Here is a 22,040-nt window from a genome sequence, read left to right as displayed (position 1 = left end):
TTTTTTAGAACTCATCTAGTCTTCATAATCTTAAGCAGATGCAAATTCTACTCTCTCCTTACCTAACTAGGGACCAATATGTGCCACGTTCTGTGGCTGCAGAACCCAGGAGAGCCACCATCAGGGTTACAGGAGGAAGCCCTGGGACCCCAGCACATCCCAGTCTGTGTTGGGGCAAGGTGCAGTGAGGCTGGCCAGCCCTCTGACCTGTCACAAAGGCTTGATCACTGCCTGGCCAGTGACACCACCATCTCCTACATGGCTTCAGAGCTTGGGCCCTGAGCATTTCAAGGGAGACCCTTGAGTATGACTGATGGGCAGGTTGGGGGCACAGCAACCCCTTCCCTAGCCATCTGCCAGCCCAGCACTAAAGACACTGTGTGTGTGGAGGTGTTGCAGCAGAGGTTGAGTTAATGATTTTTTTTAAAAAACTGCTGAAATAGCACAGAACTGCCCGTGCCTCTGTGAGGAATGAAGGAGCACCTCTCCCTTCTGCTGGGTCAATTTTTAAATTGAAGTCTTCATCACTCTAAATTTACTGCTTAAAGGTTATGTTTTCATTTCTGCCCTCTTGGCCACCTCATTTTGTTTTCTTTAGGAAATGAGTGAAGCGTAAGGCAAAGACTAGCAGAGGCAGCTTGGAGAATGGGAAGCACGTGCTCGCTCGGCCTGGCTCCTGCACGGAGGAGCTTTGCTACCTTGGTCGTGCTGTTCAGCACCTCCCATCCCACGTGGGGAGTGCAAAGTCCACGTGGGCCGTTCTTAGCTCAGTGGGATATTGTGAGCCTGAGAGAAAGTGAAAGTGCTTTGCAAAAAAACAAAAGTTCATTGTAAGTGCAAGAGCTATTGTTATCATCATGAACAGCCCCACCCAGCCCCCTCTTGTGCATTGGCAGTGGCTTTGCCAAGATCAGGGGAGACTGGTGCCCATCTGCCCACCCCCAAGCCTGAGGAAGTGGCTGTTGCATGCAGCCTGGTCTTTCTGTCCTGGTGCAGTGCTCCTCCTTCTTCCCATCTCCTGTGTGTAGACTCCACTCATGTTCTGTGGATATTCCCAGTGATGGAAGGAAAACATGAATGGAAGTAGCTCTAGAGGCCATTACTCCTGAACCCCGCCCAGTATGTAGCATTCCTCACTGAGCCTTTGGGGAGCTGTGGGTGAGTAATAAAAGTTCTAGAACGTCCTTGTGTGCATAGGGATGGCCTCAAGTCCTGGAGCTGCCTCACATCTGGCTTGGATTATACCAGCTCTATCCCGAAGGCCTGAAGGAGAAAAAAGCTGAAATCCACCTCTTACTGACACTGCCCACCCCTGGGCAAGAACCACATATGCAGTGTTTTGACAGTTAATTTCTGCTCTTTATTTGCATAGTTTTTAGGTGGCTTTATATAATATTCTACTTAAGATTTGGGTGTATCCATCCTTTTTCTATCAAGAACACAAATGCTCTGAATACTGGTGCTGAGATGTGTGGAGGAATACTTTTGAATAAATTTTTAACTTTGTAAGCCAGTGGATTCCTTGGCTGGGTGGCAGATTTTTAAATTTCCTTGCATGTTTGGACCCCTAGATACATAGAATGAGAGCCAGAGACTCATTGCAATATCCTTGATCAATTTTGTAATTAAAATCATTTGAAAAAGAAATAACTTATTGTTTAGTAAAATGATTCTGGGTTGTAGGAAGAAAGAGAATCATTTTTAAATTAACATTTTTTGTTGTTATTTTTCAATAAAGGTAACCATATGTGATGAATGGGAATTTTTAAAAATATATTTTACAACATGAAATAGCAAAGGAATGTTAGACCTGGGGTTGGCAAACGATGGCCCACAAGCCAAATCTGGTCTGCCACCTGTTTTTGTACAACCCATGAGCTAAGGATGGTCTTTATATTTTCAAATGGGAAAAAAATAAAAAGAGGAACAATCTTTCACGACACAAAAATTATATGGAATTCAGATTTCAGTGTCCGTAAATAAAATTTTATTGAAACACAATTACACCCATCCATTTTTGGTATGGTCTCTGCAATGACTACTTTCTTGGCAGTTGAATAGTTGCAACAAAGGCAGTATAGCCTACAATGCCTCAAATAATATTTAGTATCTGGTTCCTTAAAGAAAAAGTTTGCCAGCCCCTGATCTAGACCAAGAGGGAGATACTGCCCTTCCTGAGTTTATCAGTTATTATTTCATTTTATTAATACCTCCTGTGTAGGAAGTACTTTTCCGAGCATTGCTACCATGAGTTCTCAGCAGGAACTTCCCAGCAATTATAACCCAAATGAAATTACCCAGATAACAAGAATCTATTGGCCTTGAAAAAACACTTCTCCATTTACTTCCTCCAGCTATGTAGGGATTCTCATTTAAAGAGCTGATGTGCATCTGTTGTCTGTGTATGTTTAAGTGGCTTTTAAATATGATTTTACGTCAAGTGCTGTTTCTTCTACCTTTATTCTATGGATTGACTCAGTAAAATAAAGATCAGAAGCAAATGTAAACAAATCTATGTTATTGTTAACTTCAATTATAAACTTGAAAATGTGCCACATGACTTTCTTCTCTGAAGGTTAGATCCCAGAGTCTTAATTACCCATGTGCAGCTATTTTAAATAGGATTTTACTTGAATTTTAATGCTGTGATTGTGTCATGTCATATTTTGTGGGATAAAACTTGAGAATAAGTGTAGTAGGAAATGTATAAATGTTTTGCTGTTTAAACATGTGCACATAACTTGTTTTTCTAGTTTTTGACAATTTTGTGTTTCAGTGTCTAGTTGGTAGACAGAGGTGTGTGTGTGTGTGATTAATAAATGTTGAATTAACAAAATTTCCTATTTCTGTGTTAAAGTGTCTGGTTGTGGTTTTTTTGGGGTTTTTTTGTTTGTTTGTTTTTCTTGCCAGGACATCATTTGAGTTTTTACTGGATGGTATTAGACTAGTTTGGCTATGAGTAAGTAGGGCTCCCTCCCAAGAGAGCTGCTGGTCAGTGAGCGTCTTGGGCCAGAAGCCAGCGTGTGAAATTATGTGCACCAGTGACTACTAGGGGAGGGCCAGTCTCACGGTTTGTGTTCATTAGATGGTGGCTGAACTGAACTAAGAATTTACCCAGGTAAATTTGCAGGGGTGGCTGCCAAAGAAGGGATCCCTTGCAGTCTCAAATATGCCAATCTGTCTTCTACACACTCCACTATTATCAGTTATACAATTTTTTCAACTTTTTTTTTTTTAAATACAGAAAAGTATGAGGAAGAACCTTGCTAAAACCCTGCTATCCAGATATATTTTAAGAAATTTCATGTGGCCTCATTGGGCCAGAAATTATCCTTAGGCTTTAACAAAGCAAAGGTTTTTGCTGGAATAAAGAACAGTGTCACCTGAAACACATCTGCCTTTGTCATTCATATATTTTATACATTTCTTTTAACTTGCTTTTGATTTTTAAAATTACTTTGTTACCAGAGGAAACTCCACATAACTCTCAATTTGTGGGTGTTTTACATGCTTGGCCTAGGTCTTTGCTTAGAAGGAAATGTCATCTTCCTACCTTTTTCATTCTCTAAATATCAGTAAATTTTCTTCTGTTACAGCTGCTTTGTCTGTGATTTAGTTTACAACAGTTAAAAAGTAAATTAGTGTGATTTTCACTTATTAAGTCTGGGAGACCTATCTGGAAAAAGTCCTGTTTGTCTCTGCTCAATTTGAGAGTGGTAAAAGGCCACAGGCATATTCTACTTGCATGTAATATTTATAAATGAATAGAGATGGTTTTGGAAATCAGGGGACTGCAGATTTACCTATAATCCATCCATTTTATTAGCAAAGTAGGAAGGACTAGCCACGATTTAGACCACAGACAACACCCCTGCCCAGTGGTTTAGTGGATGTGGGTGTTTTGCAGATGGTGTGTCACATTCTATAAGGATATGTGTGCTCTTGCTGTTGTGATGAGACCTCAGTCCTGCAACTCTGGGTTCATCACCTTTAGAAGAACAGAGGTGGTACTGAGATGCCATCTCACCCCAGTTAGGATGGCTAATATCCAAAAGACTCTGAACAATAAATGCTGGTGAGGTTGCAGAGAAAAAGGAACTCTCATACATTGTTGGTGGGACTGCAAAATGGTGCAGCCTCTGTGGAAAATGGTATGGAGGTTCCTCAAACAATTGCAGATAGATCTACCATATGACCCAGCTATCCCACTGCTGGGAATATACCCAGAGGAATGGAAATCATCAAGTCAAAGGAATACCTGTTCTCCAACGTTCATTGCAGCACTATCTACAATAGCCAAGAGTTGGAAACAGCCCAAATGTCCATCATCAGATGAGTGGATATGAAACATGTGGTATATCTACACAATGGAATACTACTCTGCTATAAAAAAGAATGAAATACTGCCATTTGCAACGACATGGATGGACCTAGAGAGAATTATATTAAGTGAAACGCGTCAGGCACAGAAAGAAATATCACATGTTCTCACTTATTTGTGGGAGCTAAAAATAAATAAATAAATAAATAAATAAATACACAAATAACATGGGGGGAGGGAAGAAGACACAACAATTACAATTCCTTGAAGTTGATACAAGTGAACAGATACGAGGTAGTTGGGAGGGAGGGGGGAGAGGGCGGAAGGAGGGAGGTTTCGGTGATGGGCCACAATAATCAACCACATTGTATACTGACAAAATAAAATAAAATTTAAAAAAAAAAGAAAAACAGAGGTGGTGATATTCACCATGTAGGCTGCAAATAAAGGAAGCTGTGCCATTCATTAACGCAACTCAAAAAGGGAGGCTCTATGGACCAGTTAGTTGGAGAAATTGTGGCTTTACCTTTTTTTTCTTAACTTCATCCTGATTTTAATAGAAATCATTAAATTCTGGTATTTCACTATTAATCATGAATCTGGCTTTTCCCCCTCAACATCTTTTAACTTTTTTTTGAAATAATTATAAACTCATAGGAAGTTGCAAAAATAATAGAGTCCCGTGTACCCTCCACCCAGCTTCCTCGATGGTTAACATCTTGCATAACTAACAATGTCAGATCAGGAATCTGACATTAGTACAGGCCTTATTCCAGTCTCACCAGTTTTTATGTGCACTCACTGTGTGTGCAGGTATGGGTAGTTGTACCCAATTTTATCACACCAATAGGAAGATTTGTGTAGCCATCACCATAATCAAGATACAGAACTCTTTCATCTCCTCCAAGGAAATCCCTTGAGCTGTCTCTTTATAGCTGACTTTGAAAGTAAAGTCACTTGGCAAGGGTTTTTGGGGTTATTTTAAATTTTTCATTTAGGTATAATATATGTGCAAAAAATTATGTTATAGAATAAGTGAACAGCTTGTTGAGTTCCAAGAAACTGAGCACACCCTGTAACCAGCACCCAAAACAAGAAATTGCACTGCCAGCCCCTGTGTCTACCCCCTTCTGGAATGACTGGTTTTGTTATTCAGTGAACTCACCGAGGCTACAGGTCTCTCTTAACTTTATGTTGGGAAACATCTCACTTTTTCTCCACGGTTAATGGGATAATACTTCACTATGGAAAGCTTTAAAATAAAAGTTTTATGCTAAATCTTAGGCGGACTCAGATTTATCTCAGTGCATTATTTTGCAAGGGATGCCATAACAAAATACCACAGACTGGGTGGTTTAAATAACAGAAGTTTACTTTCTTACAGTTCTGGAGGTTAGAAGTCTGAGATCAAGGTGTTGGCAAGTTTGTTTCTCCTGAGGACTCTCTCCTTGGTTTACAGACTGCCGCCTTCTCACTGTGTCCTCACATGGTCTTTCCTCTGTGTGTGTGCTCCTGATGTGTCTCTGTGTGTCCCAGTCCCTTCATCTTCAAAAGACACCGGTGAGATTGGATTAGGACCCACCTTAACAGCCTCTTCTTAACTTAATTACCTCTTTAAAGGCTCTGTCTCCAAATACAGTCATATTCTGGAGTACCGGGGTTAGGACTTCAACATATGAATTTTGAGAGAACACAATTTAGCCCATAATACTGAGGAAATTAAAAAAAAAAAATCCTGGGCCGGCCCGGTGGCGCACTGGATAAGTGCGCCGCTTGGGAAGCGCGGTGGCGCTCCCGCCCGAGGGTTCCAATCCCACGTACAGACCGGTTCCTGCTCACTGGCTGAGCGAGGCGCGGGAGCAGCACCGAGGGTTGCAATCCCATTGCTGGTCCCCGGTGCGGTACGGGGACAACACTGAGGGTTGCGATCCGTTGCCGGACACGGAAAAAGATAAAAGACAAAAAAAAAAAAAAAAAAATCCTTTAGTTTCAGTAATGGAAAATCATCATTGTTGAGATTATGAAAATTTGGTTCATTTACTCTTAGAAAGCATAGTTTTGGTCTCTCAGTAAACTAATACAGAGCTCTTTCAGGACTTAACAATGAACTTGGAGCCATTTAACTAGTTTACTGAACGACAATAGCCCCACTCCCATTACCAGCATCTTTACCTTAACGAGTATTTACTTCACCAAATTTGCTTCATCTTATTTACTTCATCAAATTTTGTTTGAATTAAACAGCTTGAAAAGGAGGGAACTTCTTGTTTGAGGGAGTAAAGCTCCAAAAATGGATACATAGAGTATGATTCCTTTTATATGAAACCATAGAAAATTCAAAGCTAATTAATACTGATTGCCAGGTGTTTTAGTCCATTTGTGTTGCTATAACAGAAATACCTGAGACTGGGTGATTTATAAACAGGAGAGGTTTATTTGGCTTGCAATTCTGGGACAGCTGCATCTGTTATGGGCCTCAGGCTGCTTCTACTCGTGAAAAGTGGCAGGCAGCCGGAGGGTACAAGCAGATCACATGGCGAGAGGACGCAAGAGAGAGGAGGCGCCAGGGTCTTTTAAACAAACAATCAGCTCTCTCGGGAACTAATAGAGGGAGAACTCACTCACTTCCCCTCCTCCCCCAGGGAGAACGTTAATCCATTCATGAGGGATCCGCCCCCATGACTCAATCAGTTTCCAACACTGCCACATTGGGGATCAAATTTCCACATGAGTTTTGGAGGGGACAACACATCCAAACTCCATCACCAGGGGAGGGAAGGATTACAAGGTGTCACAGGGAAACTTGGGGGTGATGTATGTGTTGCTATGTTAGCTTGATTGTGGTGATGGTTTCACAGGCGTGCACACATATCAAAACTTATCAAATGGTGCTCTTTATGTGCAGTTTACTGTAAGTGAATTATACCTTAATAAAATTATCAATAAAATAAGAATTATCAGCTTTCTTACTAATAAAAGCTAGATTAGGGGATGTAATTTAAGTACACACTCCTGAATCTAATCTTCCCACCATCACCAAACTGTAGGTCTTCTCCAGCTGGGGGTAGACCGCCCGTGCAAGGAAGAGAAGACAGGCCAAGCTGAGCATGCTCAGTTCCTCCCAAACCTGTCTCCCCACAGGGAGGTGGGAGAAGGGGGTTTGACTCTAGCCTTTGGCAGAAATTTTTTTTTTTTCTGCAAAGGGCCGGGTAGTAAATATATTAGGTTTTTAGACAGCCCCTGTAGAAACTACTCAACTTTGTTGTAACATAGAGGAGCCATAGAAAATATGTAAATGAATGAATGTAGATGTGTTCCAATAAAACTTTATTCATGGACACATATTTGAATTTCATATAGTTCATATGTTACAAAATATGTTTTTGATCTTTTTTCCCAAACATTTGAAAACATAAAATCTATTTTTTGGCTCATGGGATGTGCAAAAACAGGCTGCAGGTAACAGTTTTCTGGCCCATACTCAAAGGAAATCATGTAAACGTAAAGAAAACATATTTCCCCCCTAAAAATAACTAAGCAGTACATAAAATACAGACACCTTAATTTAGATTAGTACAATAATTTAATAGTGTTACACTAGAAATGATACCTTGTCAACACATGGGGGAAAATAATACATTAAAAAAAAATAAAACCAACACTTAGAGTCCATAACAGCTTGGGCACACACAAAAAGAATGGTAGTCCCCTCCTTCCTGCCCACAAGGGTGGCATCATCGGCATGCTGAGTGGTCAGTATTCTTACCTTGCTGCATGTTTTTCAGAAGGTTCTTTAGTCATAAACATGCTTAGCCTCTTAATGCTATGGGTTTGAATTCTTCATTGAATCTAAACCAACAACTAAGAGTACAGTTGCTTATTAGCACGTGCACCCTACAAGTGCCCTCTCCCATATTCTAGGGCCTGTTTCTGTCTGTCTGTCCAAAGCTCTTGGAGAGCTTTATCTCCCAAAGACCCTTAGTGATGAGCAGCACAAGACCAAGAATGCTGGCTGGTCCTTCCACCTCACTCTGGTCCTCTGATGAGGAGTGGGATAACAAGAGAGGACCTGCTTTCTGATCACTAGTCTGATGTTCAGTTTTGGTTCCCCACAGATTCAAGATCCCTCTGTGGTGCAAGGACCAGAGAGGCCAGGCTGAGGTGGCCAGGGACAGAGAAGGAGGAGGGGCAGAAGCCGCACATTGCAAACCTAGAGGAAGGGGTCGCCCAGGATGCAATCCAAAAGGAGAGACTGGACAGGCAATCTCTCCCTTTGTCTTTTGCTCTCTGGACACTCAAAAGGAATTCCCTTAGTCCTAGGAACAGAACTTTCAGGTGATCCAGAAGGTCCACCAGAATTTGCCCTCCGACAGTTGTCATAAGAGTTCTTTGGGTACAAGTGAAAAGCAGGATTTTGCAGTTTAAAAAATTTCCATTCAATTTCCAGATCCACCACTTCCTGGCTGTGAACTCAGGCCAGTTACTTAACCTCTCTGGACCTTCACAGGATTATCTGCAACTTAAGAATAATAATATAATAATATCTCCTTCACAGGGTTGATTATAAGGATCAATTGAGTATGTAAAACGCATATGCTATGTACAAGCAATAAATATCCACTCCCTTCTTCATCAAGCTCTCTGACTTCACATTTGGGCTGCATCCTCTACACCAGAAATTTCCAGTTGTGCGCAAAAATAACTGGGTAGAGGCTATTTTAAGTTTATGAAGCTAAATACTGGTATAAAAAGCATCGCCTTTTCCTTCTAATGCTATAGATAATATTGAAGTGGCTAGCTGTACAGAAAGTATACACATAAGCAAAGAAATTAAAAAATAAAATTACATGCCTATACTTTTTAGTTCTGACATTCCCCAGTAAAGTACAATTATTAAAGACAAGATGGTCCCATGAGGATGAATATTCCTGGAGATGGCAAAAGCACCTAAAAGCTTAAATTTTTCCAGGGACCCACTGGACACATTTTCTGATGGTTTAGAGGCCTTGCTTCTCTTCTCAATCAGTAAAGCGATCCTAGTTTCCCCACGTGTTACAAAAGCCTTGTGCAACAGGATATTGTACAGGTGTGGTCATACTCGAAGCCACAGCACTGCTTCTAAACTTCTACTCTTCCCACCAAAAAACGCAAGGCCCCCAGTGTCAGGACCATGAGTGGAGAAGAAACCACCACGAGCCAATCACCATGGCAGGCTACAGTTAACTCCAGCTAATTGCTCTGGGATGCTGCTTTGTGGGTGGGAATGGTTTGATTTTTTTCCCTCCATATCTTTAAAATAAGATTAATTTCATACAAAAACTTTAATAAATATCTTTTTAAACATGTGAAGTGTATATGTCTATGTCCACTTATTATTATACAAAGTACCTGTAGGGGACCAGAGTATCATGACCATACCATCCTACTTAAGACTGACTGTATTTCAGAGTTTCAGAATATATACACAGTTGCTGGGTCGTTATCCCTTTCTATGGCTGTCCAAATGCATGGCCTGCATACTCAAGAAATGTTTAATGAATTAATAATCACTTTTATTGTGTTTAATGGAAACTGGGGCTAAGAGAGGCCTCAGTGTAGTTTGTTTTTCTTAGAAAAAGAAAAGATAAAGAATACTAAAATGCTACCTTCGGCTTTCAATCTACAAGTCATTAAACCCCTCCTGCCTCCCTAGTGTCTTCTGTCCTTAGAATACAATTCTTCTTTAGCTCTTGAACTTCCAAGAGCTGCTTTCTAGAGAAAACATAGCAAAGGAGTAAAAACAGGAGGACTTTGCTGTGCATGAGCATTGCTGTCAGCACAGAAAATTCACTGCACAGAAGATGACCCATACTGCTAGGATAAACTACTTCAATACTCACAGCCAACTGAATCTTTTCCTAAAAGAAAAACAGTGTTTATAAAGTTGTCCTCAACAATCACAGCTACTGGGAGAAATCAGCCCTCTTTAAATCCTTGTTTAACTCATCTTCCCTAATGTGCTACAGATAGAAACAGGTGTTAATCTTTATTTTAACATGGCCAATATAATATTGTGCCAGCTACAAAAACACAAAACTCTTTTAAGTATGTTCCTTAGAGTTTGACCCAGCCTTTACTCCTATTAAGAACCCAATTAAAAGAGCAATATTTTTGTTTTGTTTTACATCTTGAAAGCCCCAAGAAAACAGGTCTTTTAATATGTGCGAACACACATCCAGCCCACTGCAAAAGGATGTCCATGTGCTATTCTAACAAGAGTCGGTTTTGTGTTTTAACTCCCACTGACTGGTCCTGATGCAGACTCCTTTGGGGGCCTCCCATTTTACAACTGCTCCATTATCTGTTCTTTGAGCAATAACTGAAAGAAGCTCCATTTCTGAGGGAGCCATTCATGGAAACTTTTGGATTCCCTCTTTCCATCCTTTCTCGGCTGAAGATTGTGTCCTGGTCACTGTCAAACTCAGACTCAGACACCATCAGGCTGGAGTTGTGCTCTGTGCTTCGGTGCTTAATACCTAGGGAGAAGAAGACAGAAGCATCTTAGGAGAAACACATTTTCCACTCTCAGCTGTCTGTCACCCTGGTTGCAGGTCACGTGAGGAGCACGGAGTTGTGCTCTCCGTACCTTCAAAGAAGTCACTCACACACAGCAGGCAGTTTGGCTTTGACACTCACCAGCCATGTGTCTCTGGGCAAGGGACCTAACCTCTCTGGACTTTCAGTCTCCTCCTCTATTACATTAGAAGATAACAAAGCCTTACCATCTGGGTTTATGGTGAGGATTAAGTGAAATTGTGCATGTAAAGCTCCTGCACCACCATTCAGCACATAGCACCCAATAAATGAAAGCTTTGTGATTTTACCATCTGGCTCAATCAAATACTTTTGGTAGAATATTTTATTTCTGGAGGTCAAAATAAGAGACAGAACAGGTATAGGATATGAGCCCTGCTCTGAAAGAATTTCTAGTGTCCAGCCAGAGGTTTAAAACATAGAAGATGGCTCATAAGAGGCAAGAAATATAAAAAAAAAAAAAAAATCTTACATGAATCAAGAGGCGATAAGCACACACTGTGGCTGGGACTGCAGCAGTGATGTTTCACATAGGATGGGATTTGAAGAAAGAGGAGGATTTGGACAGCAGGTGGGGAAGGGCATGGAGTTTGCCCAGAGATCCAAAAGCATTTAGAGAAAAATGGTCTGTTTGAAGTGAATGATTCATGTAGGAAATAATGAATAAAAGGCTAGTGAGAGAGGCTGGGACCTCACAGGAAAACACATGAATACAAGGTTAACCATGAAATTTGGATTGTATCCTGTAAGCAGAGGGATGACACAATAAAAATGTTGTTTAAGACATTAATAAAACCACAGTGTGCAGGATGGAAGGAAGAAAGAGAGGCCACTGGAGAGGTGACCGCAGACACAGAGATGTTATGGTCTGAATGTCTGTGTTCCCCCCAAAAATCATGTGTTCAAACCCAACCCCCAAAGTGATGGTACTAAGAGGTGGGGCCTTTGGAAGGTGATCAAATGGGGTTAATGCCCTTATAAAAGAGGCACCTGAGAGGGGCCTTGCCCCTTCCACCATGCGAGGACGCAGTGAGAAGTCACTAGCTATGAGGAACTGGCTCTCACCAGACACCAAGTCTGCCAGCACCTTGATCTTGGATTTTCCAGCCTCCAGACTGTGAGCAATAAATGTTTGTTGTTTATAAGCCACCCAGTCTAAGGTATTTTGTTAGAGCAGCCCAAACAGACCAAGACAGAAGCAGCGCAGCGCAGAGAGAGAGACCCAGGCTCTGAAGCACATGGCCTGCTCCAGCCCACCTTTGGCGCTCACCAGCTCTGCTACTTGAGCAATATGCTAAACTTTCCTTTGCCTCTGTTTCCTCTTCTGTAAAATGGGGATAAATCATAGTAAATACTCCATAGAACTGTTGGAATGATTAGAATTAAGAAAAGTGCTTCAAAAGTACCTAGTACATATTAATTAACTATTATTATTATTATCACTATTAGTTCAGAAGTGAGATTATAAGCATCTGAACTAGGGTGTTGATAATGATGAGGAAGGAGGGCCAGGGACCAGGCAAGATGGGGTGGCTGCAGTGGAGGAAGGTGGAGGACCAATGACTGAGGTTTCGACCATGGGTAATAAGCAGAATGGGGCTTCCATGAATAGAAACGGGAATGTCAGAGGATGAGTGTGTTTCAAGGAGGAAGGTGGGTGAGACAATACAACCTAACGCACTTTGACCTCTTAGGTATAAAGTCACTTTGTAACATCTCTAATTCAATGATGTAATGCCATGTAGAGCATCAATAAATGTAGGCTATGATTTACACTTCTGGTGAAGCTTTTCCTGCCAAAGCCCCTTACTACACTCTCCATTCGCAGTCGGCCATTCTGCCCTGGGTTCCTGCAGGGCATGTGCTGTGGACTTGATGTTCCCCACCCCCCAAACTCATTGAGGCTTAATCCCCACCGTAACTGTTGAGGGTGGGATATCCTATTATGGTGATTAGACTGTAGGACCATGCCATGGTGAATGGATTAATAATGGAGGTCAGGAGTGTGGTTCTGAGGGCTTTATAAAGGAGAGTTGATGAGGAGCTATTTCTCTGCTCTGCTCTCTCTGCACCACCATTTTCCACAATGGGATACCCTGCTGCCGCTGTCACCACCACCAAGACCCTCACCAGCTGTGTTCCCTGGACTTTGGACTTCTCAGCCTCAGAAACTGTAAGCAATAAATTTTGTTTTCTTATAAATCACCCAGTTCTCAGTATTTTGCTACAAGCAACAGAAATGGGCTAATACAGCACGCTTCTGCAGGACTCTTGCACTCCAGTGTATTTCTTCTCCCTCAGGCGTGAGCTCCTGCAGAGGCAGGTTCCTCCCTGTCTACAGGGTCTGAGCCGGTGTCTGTGCATAGGGCAGGCACTCAACACTCACCATGGAGAGCATTTGCCTCTCATAACTTTGAAAGTGATTATGTCCCTCTGTAAGAATTAATTTAGCTGTAAACCCAGAATTATGTAAAACCCGTAGAATTGGTGCTAAGCAGCCTCTAGGGCCAAGAAGGTTCATTAAGTGTGCAACAGTTAATAAAGGAGAATCAAAAAGTCAACTGAGGTGGGGAAGAGGTGGTTCTAAGCATAGGGATCAATACACTTGGGAAGAAAGTCAATTTTCTGTAGAAGCCTTTGCGTCCGTCTATACACAAGGCTAATGGGCTAATGCCGCTGCTGGAAACTGTTAGATTTTAAAGTCCAAATGGCCTTTTGCTGCGTTTCTGGTTAAGCAGACCTAAAGGGAACCGCACTCAGAGATGAGCGGGGTGGAGCCGCATTGCACGCCCCCCCACCCTCCAGGCACGAGGAGGAAAAGCCAGGCACTGGGGATGCGTCTGTTTGCAAAGCAGTCTGTCCGTGGTCATTTGGCAGGTGCTCAGCTGATAACAGGCATTCTGTATCCTTCATCCATTAATGACTCAGTACTTTGCTGAAATTTTGTTATATTTATATAATACAAGAGTACTTCAAAAAGTTCATGGAAAAACAGAATTAAGAGATAATATGGAGCTGGCCAGTTAGCTCAGTTGGTTAGAGTATGGTGTTGATAACTCCAAGGTCAAGGGTTCAGATCCCCTTACAGACCAGCCACACACACACACACAAAAAAGATAATACGATCTTTCCACCCTCGTACAATGACTGCCCCTGCAGTTAGCACATCCTCAGGACCTACGAGGGTCACTTTTTGTCATAGAATCCCGACCTCACTCTTCCCTCCCGCTTAAAGCGCTGAGTCCAGCCCACTGCTCTTTCTTTCACCCAAGTTACCTCTCAGGCAAATGCCTGCTTACATCGTTTAAAGGTACCAGGAGATCATCGTGGAGGCGGTCTTACCATACTTGGGCCTTAGTTCCATTCTTTCCTGTTCATCCATGTTATCCAGGATGGTGTACTTTGTTTTTTTCCTTATTTTAGTTCTTTTTCGTCTGAAAGGAACGATGAAAAGCTTGACTCAGATTCTCAGAAAGGGAACTGGGACCCAGGATTTAAAGCCCATGGAAGGCACTAGGGGAAGTGTTTGACCTCTACTGTGTAATAGTTGGCATCTTTATTAATAATACAAACGCAAGGCCACTTCAGAGTTCACTGGGGCTTACACACATTACGAATCTTGAAGAAACATTTAGGGGTGCGCATGGCCACACCACCATCACCCATCCAACTACAGGTCTTGGCTAAGCCTCAGGCTGAGGTGCCAGAGCAGTCCTCAACACCTGAGTGTCGGCCTGGGGAGCTCTTCTCCATGAGCAACTCCTTGCTCAGAAAAACCTGAATGAGGAAGTTTTCCCCTGAACCTATACTACCCTGGAATGTCCAAAGATGCAGGAATGAAGAAATGTCACACACTAGCAACCAGGAAAAAAAAATAGACAGAAAAAAAACCCAGCAGAAATTATAATAAATTCCCAGAATCAATTAGCAACAACCTGGTCTTTCATTTTTTCACAGCACAGGAAAACTGGGCTGGTCCTACGTGCCTCATCTTATGCTACAGAGGATTAGTAGAAAATACACATCAATATCATGTTAAGGTACGTACAGAACAAAAGAACAGTAATTTTGCAGCACAAAGGCAATTTTCTGGTAGTATGGTGATTAAGAGCATCAGCTTCTAACCCTTGGTTAAGCACTTAGTAACTAGTGACTTTAAGAAAATTATTGGAGACTTCTATGCCTCCACGTCCTCACCAGTAAAATGGGAGTAACAGTAGTCCCTTTCTCACATGGTTGATCGGGAGACTAAATAAGACAACACAGATAAAGCACCTAGACATTAATCACGATGGCAAATACTTAATAAATGTTCACAGTCATCATCTACTAACTACATATGTCACAGAGCTGCAGGATGTTTAAAGCCACAAACCATCCCATATAGTTCTGGGAAAACCTAATGGGATTTAGGCCTCTAGGTGCCTGTGTCTGGCTGTCCTTCACCATTCTTACCTTTGGGAAGGTAGTCACAAATAAAACTGAAATAATTTATACGTGCTTTCTGAGAAGTAACTATTAATTATGGTAAACCTGTTATTTTTAATCACATCTTTGGAGAGCATTTATAGTGTTTCGTATAGAAAAGCAGACCTGACGCTCTCTTCTTCGGACCTGAGTAAACACTTTCCCCACAGGTCTCCTCACAGAGGGTTGAGCACAGGGCTCTGGAACATTGTCCCCATTCGGACAATGAGGCAGCTCAGGGGCTTCTCAGAGGTCAGCTCCATGGAAAAAGGAAGAAGGAAAAACCTAAGGCAAAAGTTCTCCTTGGTGGTGTGATTGCCTCACTTAAAGTTTTAAATTTATTAGAAAGGATTCACATAGGTTAGATTATTGATTCATATAATTAAAATAATTAAAATCTATAATTTGCACCAGTATACTTCTAGAACTTCTTCCTCTAGCTACTTCCTAGGTACCGCTCCAGTGAACATAATATGAGACTGATAGAGAATAACATTAGATTTAATATAGAGTCATTGAACCTCCTGGAAAATATGAGAGCTGCAATGAGAAAAAGCTACCTCTAGGATTATTCCATTTATCTAGGCACATGTGCCTTGTGGTAGAACATGCATTATAAAGTACTTTTAAGGTCTAGTTTGTCTTCATAAAAAAGTGATTGACAGTTTAGCAGTTTAACACACCCTAGCAAACAGTAAACTGTCATATCACATTTAATGAGGTGTCTTTATTTCACATAAATAATCATAAGTAAGCACACCAGTACCTCTTGCAGCAGCAGATGCAAAGCCAAGTTAAACCTCCCATTAGCACTATGAGGGTAAAAGCCAACACTGTCACATAGAATATACTCCACTCTGGAAAACAAGAAAACCAGAGTGGACATAGTTGTATACCATCTGCAAAACAATTTAATCGTGATTATTCATTGTATTTCTGAGTCCTTACAAGCAAAAGCCATCTGTGCTGTTGATAACACTTTGTCGGGCTGGTAGCAGAGCGTAGCAAGGTAAAATACAGATAAATAAGAGCAACCTAAAACTGCCTTTTTTTGTCCATTTGGTTCAAGGACCTCATGGAGCACATATTTCATGCTGACTTGAGAATGAAAGAATCGGAAATAACTAAAAATAATTAAGTAGTAATGCCTCTTATACATGCATGGATGGCACATTAAAATATTAATTCCAGAATCCCAAAAATCACAACCCTACCCCAAAAAGTTCTGCTTGGTTTTAATAAAGCAAATAAAGTATCTGTATGGCTGCCTATGGCATGAAGACACTTTTCAAAGCCAGAGAGCTACTCAGAAACTACCTGATTTTCATTCCTTCCACACACATCCTTGCAGAAATCCAATGTAAAAAGCTTTGCAACAGCAATTCAGGAACAAAGGCAAGTGAGCAAAGACACAAAGTTTACCTCTATTAAATGTTCTATAATGTCCTTGGAATAATGATCCAAGAGCTGGAAGTTTTCAAAATTTTATGTAGTATTAAGTGGGAACATAATGTGGCAATCAGCTGTTAATTTTTCCTGCCAGTGATGTCCGTCTGGATCCCCAAGACAACATATTTACTCTTAAAAGTAGATTGACATAAAAACATAGTTTTCTGGGCCGAATCCATGGCTCACTTGGGAGAGTGCGGCGCTCAGAGCGCCGTGGCCGCAGGTTCGGATCCTATATAGGGATGGCCGGTGCGCTCACTGGCTGAGCCCGGTGCGGGCGACACCAAGCCAAGGGTTATGATCCCCTTACCGGTCACACACACACACACACAAAAAAAAAACAAAAACATAGTTTTCTCCCTAGAAGAGACCTAAGGGTACCAGTTTGGTCTGCTGAGGCTGTGGCTCCAAATTTTGTCTTCTTGGGCAGACAGCCTGGAAGAATGGGCCAAATTCTCTATCTGATTTCAGCAGATCCACGCACCAGGGGCCACTTCGCCAGAAAGTTACACTGAGCCTAAGTCCAGGCAGGTACAGTCTGGAAATGCAGTTCATGGCCCAAAGCAACTCTTCCTTAGATGCTTAGCCAAATCTGCTCCGTGAAAGTGAATTTCCTCATTGGGAAGTTTTACATAAAAGCCTAAACACAGCCCCAAAGGTGAATTGTAGGGAAGATCTTAACTCGCTACCAAGTGAGCTGGTTCACTTGGCTTCAGGTGATGAAAGCGTTGTTTACAGCTACAAAGCTAGGCAGATATTTATGCTATTTGAGAATGATTTGCCTTAAAGCTCTTTGCCTGAAGCCACCTCTACCAAGAACTCACCACAGTTGCTCTCTCCATCCCAGATATAGCGCTGTATAAGGTTCTCCATCCACAACTGAGAACAAACACAGCGCTTTGTGATGGGGTCACAGTGACCATGGCCAGAACACTTCAGAAGGCAACCTGCAAAGAAGTGTGCAAGGCTGAGGTTACCTCTGACAAAAGCAGAATTCCAGCTTCATCTTCTTTTGTATCTTCGATAGCACAGGCCCCAAATAGATGCATCTTATTGAATTGAGAGCCTCTTATGGTATGAACAGAGGTTCTGGGGACAGTCTTTCATCACTGACAATCTCATCAGGAAGCAAATGACAGAAAAAAGCCAATCCACCCCATGTAGCAAAAGCCTTAAAAATGTAGCAAAAATATAGCACTCTGCAGCCCTAGAAGATAAATTCTGAGAATGCTTGAGTGAAAATAATTGGAGATATGCACAAAGATTTATCTATATACTGTAGCATTATTTAAAATCAACCCTAAAGTCCATAAACAGAGAACTGGTTGCATAATTATGGAACATATCCCGGATGGAATACCATGCTGCCATAAACATCTTACTGAAGATAAATTTTAAAGGATTTGAGAAAATAACACAATTTGAGGTTAGAAAGCAGATTAAAAATATATACCAAATCATCCCGATTGTATTAAGTGTTTCTAGAGATGGAGGAACTGGAAAAAATACAACAGAATATTAACAAAATTATCTATAGATGGTGGGAATTCTAGACTCTAGAATCTAGAGGATTATTTTCTTCTTTGTGCCTTTCTGGATATTACAATTTTTCTACAATAAATAAATATCACTTTGGTAGCTAAAAAAAAAGGAATTACTAAAAAATTAATCGCATTGTATACCTTAAATATATACAATTTCATTTGTCAATTAGATCTCAATAAAGCTGGGGAAAAAGTATTTAAAAAAATTAAGTTACTCCATATTATAACTGAGAAAGTCAATTGTAAGTAGACATATATCCAAAACAAATTAAATTTTAATGCCCAAACATTATCATGTTCCTGTAACTCTCGTGTTCCCTGGCATCTAATGAAACGACCACTTCAATATAGTAAGAGATTCATGTTATTCATGAGATGAGGAAAGAGATCGTAGGACTATGAATCTGTTTAGTGGCATGGAAGGTGTGGCAAGCAGGGAGCTAAGGAAAGAGGAACTGCTGGAAGGCACTTATAAACTACCTTAAATTTTCAAGAGGCTACATCACAACCTAAGGCTTGATGTCCAAGGTAAGTGAGTTATATAAACATGGCTTTTCTGGCCAATAACACTTACATCTCTTTAACATTGTTCTAACAGTTTAAATATGAAATTTCTGACAATGATCATTATCTGTGAATATAGTCTCATAACTTGACCCATGACTATTTTTGCTCTCCAGTTTCCTTCCAAGACAAAGGGTAGCCAGCAAAAGCGAGTTGTGGGAAAGCTTCTGGAGAAACAAATACAAAACAAGTCCCTGGATGCTAAAGTGAAAATGTTCATCTGTCACTCCTCTTTCTGTGCTTGTAAAACTTACTCATGATTGGCAAGTCTGATTCTCTCTGAATATTCATGTAGGGGACATACCTGCTGTGTCAATCCTCAAGACCTTGAAGAGCAAGAAGTCAGCCTTCTCCTTTGAGAGCCGCATGTGCAGATTTCGGGCCACTTCGGCAGCTTTGAGAACCTTGAAAGGTGGCCCACTCTGTACATAAAACACAATCACGGTGCTGCAGAGGAGACAATGAGAGAGGACAGCCACACAGTCAGATGGGGACTGCCATGACATGTCTACCTTAACTATTTGACCTGTGAAGTCAGGAAGGTAGACTGCTACAGCTCTGTGGCTTGGCGAGGACACAGGGGCATATCTGTGGGCCAAGGAATTGACCTGTTTCTATTGACAAAAAAAGGTTCTACAGTCTCATGGTACCACTGATGATAGACAGACCTTCAGATAAAAGAAGCAATGTGTACATGTGTGCAAACAAATGCAGCTATACACAAAATAACATTCAGACATGTCTTTCTTTTTACCTTTTTTGTTGAAATATAATTTACATACCATAAAATTCATACTTCTAAAGTGTAAAATTCAATGGTATTTAGTATACTTACAAAGTTGCACAACTATCTAATTTCAGAACATTTTCATCACCCCCAAAAAAGACAACTCATACCCATTAGCAGCCATAACCTATTGCTCCCTCCCCACAGTCCCTGGCAACTTCTACTCCACTTTTTGTTTCTATGAATTTGACTATTCTGGGCATTTCATGTAAACGTAATCAACAATATGTGACCTGTGTCTGTCTTCTTTCATTTGCATGTTTTCAAAGTTCATCCATATTGTAGCATGTATCAGTATTTCATTTTTTATTGCCAAATAATATTCCAGTGTATGAATATATCACATTTTTTATCCATTCATCAGATGATGGAAATTTGGATTGATTCCACTTTGGGGCTATTATGCATATGTGCTATGAACAATCATATACAAGTTTTCGTGTGGACATAAGTTTTTCTTTTCTCATGGGTATTCTGTCTCATGGGTATCCACCTAGGAGTGGAATTAATGGGTCATATGGTAACTCTATGTTTAGCATTTTGAGGAACTGCCAAACTGCTTTCCACAGTGGCTGTACTGTTTTACATTCCCACCAGCAATGTATGTGTCCCAATTTATCTCCATACTCGCTAACACTTGCTATGGTCTGTCTTTTGGATTAGAGCCACCCTAGTGGGTTTGAAGTGGTTTCTTAATATAGTTTTGATTTGCATTTCCATAATGGCTAATGATAATGAGCATCTTGTCATATGCTTATTGGCCAAATCTGTATTAGTTTCCCCAGTTATAGGTCTACTCAGATTTTTTAATTTCTTCTCATGTGCACTTTTTTTAGCTTATGACTTTCTAGGAATTTGTCCACTTTATCTCGGTGACCTAATTTGCTGAGGTGCAATGATTCATAGTATTTCCTTATAATTCTTTTTATTTCTGTAATAAATGAGCTTATTGCCATATGCTTATTGACCAAATCTGTATTAGTTTTCTAGGGCTACTGTAAAAAAGTACCATAAACTGGTGGCTTAAAACAAAAGAATCTCTCCTTCATCGTTCTGGAGGCTAGAAATCCAAAATCAAAGTGTTAGTAGAGTCATGCTCTGTCTGAAGACTCTGTGGGAGAATCTGATCCATGCCTTTCTCTTAGCTTCTGGCGTTGCTAGCAATCCGTGGCATTCCTTGGCTGTAGATGCATCACTCCAGTCTCTGTCTCTTTCATCACATGGTGTTCTCCCTCTGGGTCTCTCTCTGTGTCTCTTGTCCTTTTATAAGGACACCAGTCATATTGGATTAAGAGCCCACCCCATACTATATGAGTTCATCTTAACTAAATCCATCTGCAATGATCCTATTTCCAAATAAGGTCACATTCACAGGTACCAAAGGTTAGGACTAGAACATATCTTTTTGTGAACACAATTCAGCCCACACAAGTGTTTAAAGGGTATTGGACTTTATCGAATGCTTTTTCTGTGCCTATTGCGATGATCATGTAGTTTGGTTATTTATTCTAATCATGTGGTTTATTACATTTATTGATTTTCATATGTTGAACCACACTTCCATTCCTGGGATAAATCCCCCTTGGTTGTGGTGTATTTTAATCTGTTGCTGAATTCAATGTGGTAGTATTTTGTTGTGGTATTTTGCCTCCTTATTCACAAGGGATATTGGTCTGTAGTTTTCTTTTCTTGTGATGTCTTTGTTTGGTTTTGCTGTCAAGGTAAAACTGGCTTCACAGAATCAGTTGGGAATGTTCCCTCCTCTTCTATTTTTTGGAAAAGTTTGTGAAGGATTGTATTAATTCTTTAAACATTTTGCAGAATTCACCAGCGAAGCTGATCCTTGCGTAGAGTGTTTGTGGAATTGAGGGGGAAGCAGGTTGTTTCTCGAACAAGTCTAAGAACATTGGCCAGAGTCCTATTAACAAACTGAAGATGCCATTATAAAGTGTTCTCTTATTTTCCATAAGAACAACCAAAAGTTTAGAGTTTAGAAAGAAATGAGCCTTCTACTCCCACCTCTAGGAACCACAATTTGTGTGTAGCAGGTATTCTTGGTGCCCTGCCTGGGTTCCCTGTATGGACTCATGTATCCATTTCCCAGCTCATGTTGACTGTTAATGGCTCTCAGCTGTCCCCTTCTCTGAAGAGATAGCCTTGGATGGAAGAGAACCTCCTTGCCTGGGAGATTTCTCACTTTCCTGCTTACCGGCAGCCTGCAGCTGATGACTAATTGACCTGAACAGCAGGGGTACAAAATGCCAGGCCCCCGATCCTTAGGTGGGGCAATCCATATTCTAGAGCAAAACCTTTCTGCCATAGAATAAAGCAAAAT

General features: G+C 41.0%; 1 protein-coding gene across 1 annotated transcript in view; it reads right to left on the bottom strand.

The window, feature by feature from the left end:
* Nucleotides 1-7,885: 7,885 nt before the first annotated feature.
* Nucleotides 7,886-22,040, bottom strand: part of KIAA0319 (KIAA0319 ortholog) — a 49,008-nt gene continuing 34,853 nt past the window's right edge. The window contains exons 15-19 of the mRNA XM_008580586.1: nt 19,223-19,365; nt 17,635-17,757; nt 16,128-16,218; nt 14,237-14,328; nt 7,886-10,836 (exon numbers count right to left, since the gene is read on the bottom strand). Of these exons, the coding sequence (XP_008578808.1) occupies nt 10,658-10,836; nt 14,237-14,328; nt 16,128-16,218; nt 17,635-17,757; nt 19,223-19,365 (628 nt within the window). The 3' untranslated portion in view covers nt 7,886-10,657. The remainder of the gene's footprint in view (nt 10,837-14,236; nt 14,329-16,127; nt 16,219-17,634; nt 17,758-19,222; nt 19,366-22,040) is intronic.

The sequence above is a fragment of the Galeopterus variegatus genome, unplaced genomic scaffold (assembly GCF_000696425.1).
Source record: "Galeopterus variegatus unplaced genomic scaffold, G_variegatus-3.0.2 Scaffold2131, whole genome shotgun sequence".
Lineage (NCBI taxonomy): Eukaryota > Metazoa > Chordata > Mammalia > Dermoptera > Cynocephalidae > Galeopterus > Galeopterus variegatus.
This window is presented reverse-complemented; position numbering and strand designations above follow the sequence as displayed.